At 41.4% G+C, this 1,787-nt stretch overlaps 1 protein-coding gene across 1 annotated transcript; it reads right to left on the bottom strand.

Moving 5' to 3' along the window:
- Positions 1-975: 975 nt before the first annotated feature.
- Positions 976-1,473, bottom strand: LOC148027141 (DEAD-box ATP-dependent RNA helicase 16-like). The gene has a single exon (XM_087690394.1). The coding sequence runs from the start codon at positions 1,471-1,473 to the stop codon at positions 976-978; it is 498 nt and encodes a 165-aa protein (XP_087546520.1).
- Positions 1,474-1,787: the final 314 nt, after the last annotated feature.

Here is a 1,787-nt window from a genome sequence, read left to right as displayed (position 1 = left end):
AAAATGAATATTTTCACTTCAACACAAAGACTGTTCTTTCCTTCTACCACCTGTTTCAGTCCCTTACCCATGTGCACACATGATTGCTCTCAAAGAGTTTGCTGCCACTAAAACTCCCCTTCTCTGCAGCCTACCTTGCAAATGTTAGCATCTTTTAGCTCAAATCTTCCATGATGTCCCTTCAGTAGTGGGTTCTGGCTTGACCTCTTGTTCCTATTCCTTGATGATTTCTGGCTTGGCCTCCTGCTCCTGTTGGCTCAAAGTGGAAGAATCTACTGTTGCCTTTTGGCGATTGCTTTTGGCAATGTCCTCCTCTGCCACATGTATGTGCTTCGCTTCTACTTGATCATAGTCTTCTTCATCCTTAGATGGTAGATAAACCCTCTTGTCTTGAACTTGACTCTACTTAACTAGCCAATCTGAGACTGCCCTTATAAGAGGCACAGAAACTGTGCACACAAGTGGTGTGATAAGGTTTAGTAGAGGGATCCCTTTAGCCACATCAATGACTTTCTACATATTCTCCCTTAGGATTTCTTCATATGTTACCCATAGATCTGTCAAGCTCCCAACGAGCCCTCGTCTATGGAGCAATGACAGGACCGAAAGCAAGCTTTCAGCTGAGCATAGGATCAACCTTCAACATAGGTACCTACAGTATAAATCTGGTTATCAACTATAGACAGAAATTTCAGCGTTGTCCTTTCAACAGCATCAACCAAAGGATGGATCCATGGACCCACAGTCTTAACAATAAACCCCACAAGGAAAGGCAAATAACCAATCTTGTCAAAGCAAGAGTCTCTGAATCTTATCAGAAATGATGCAGCCCCTCCAAACAGTTTACAATTCTATGCCGTTTAGTATCTGCATATGAGAATATCCTGGTCTACAACAGTTTGTCATTAGTGTAGTACACACCAGGCCCTCCTGCGCTACCAATCGTACATGACTTTTTCTGCTTTTCTTCAATTCTCAGACCCTATATCTCCAAGATTCAATGGCCTCCTTGGTCCACCGTGGAAAAATGCCCAATGCAATGTGAAGTTCTAGTATCAATGCCTGCACTAAAAATAGTCTTGAATATTTTTCATTGAGCTTTCTTCTTTTGGAGACACTTGCACCACGGGCATGACGTGTGCGTCCAATTCGAAGGATATAATTAGAGAATATTTTTGGCATGTCAAAATTGATCATAGTTCGCACATTCTTGAAGTCAATCCCACGTACAACTCCAAATTCAACATCAGCATAAAGTTGTTTGATGCTTTCCCTTTCACCTTTGACTTTAACAGCTTGTTTAACCTTGCCTTTCACAGATTTTGTATCCATACTGTCACTCTTTTTAAAGCCAGTCCCATCATCAATTGCAATTAGGTAATCAAAAAAGCCAAGCTTGAATTCCTGTAATATGTGAAGCCGTGATAAACTCAACAATGCTCTGTCCAATGCTTTGTGAGCAGCATCAGGCATTCCCCGCTTCAGTAAGTAGACTATCCGCCTAAGCTAGACTTTTGAGAAAGATTTGAATTTCTGAATCATTATCTTCAAAAGTTCATCGGCCAAATCATGCTGCTCACTCCTTTGATAAATTCCCAGAAGTGCCAAATAAAGCTTCTTAGGGTCACAGTATTGCAAAGCTCTTTGGAAAACCTGCAATGTTGCTTCCTTAGTGGGACTTTCATATGCCCCTTGGCATCTTTTACAAACCCTATTGGCACAATGGCTTTCATTTGAAATGAATCATGTTGATGTGCTATCTCCTGTTCATCATTATGCTGCCCACC

The sequence above is a fragment of the Lygodium microphyllum genome, chromosome 13 (assembly GCF_053477565.2).
Source record: "Lygodium microphyllum isolate KBCC chromosome 13, Lygodium_microphyllum_v1.1.10, whole genome shotgun sequence".
Classification (NCBI taxonomy): Eukaryota; Viridiplantae; Streptophyta; class Polypodiopsida; order Schizaeales; family Lygodiaceae; genus Lygodium; species Lygodium microphyllum.
The sequence above is the reverse complement of the archived record's forward strand: the minus strand, read 5'-3'. Positions and strand labels throughout refer to the sequence as shown.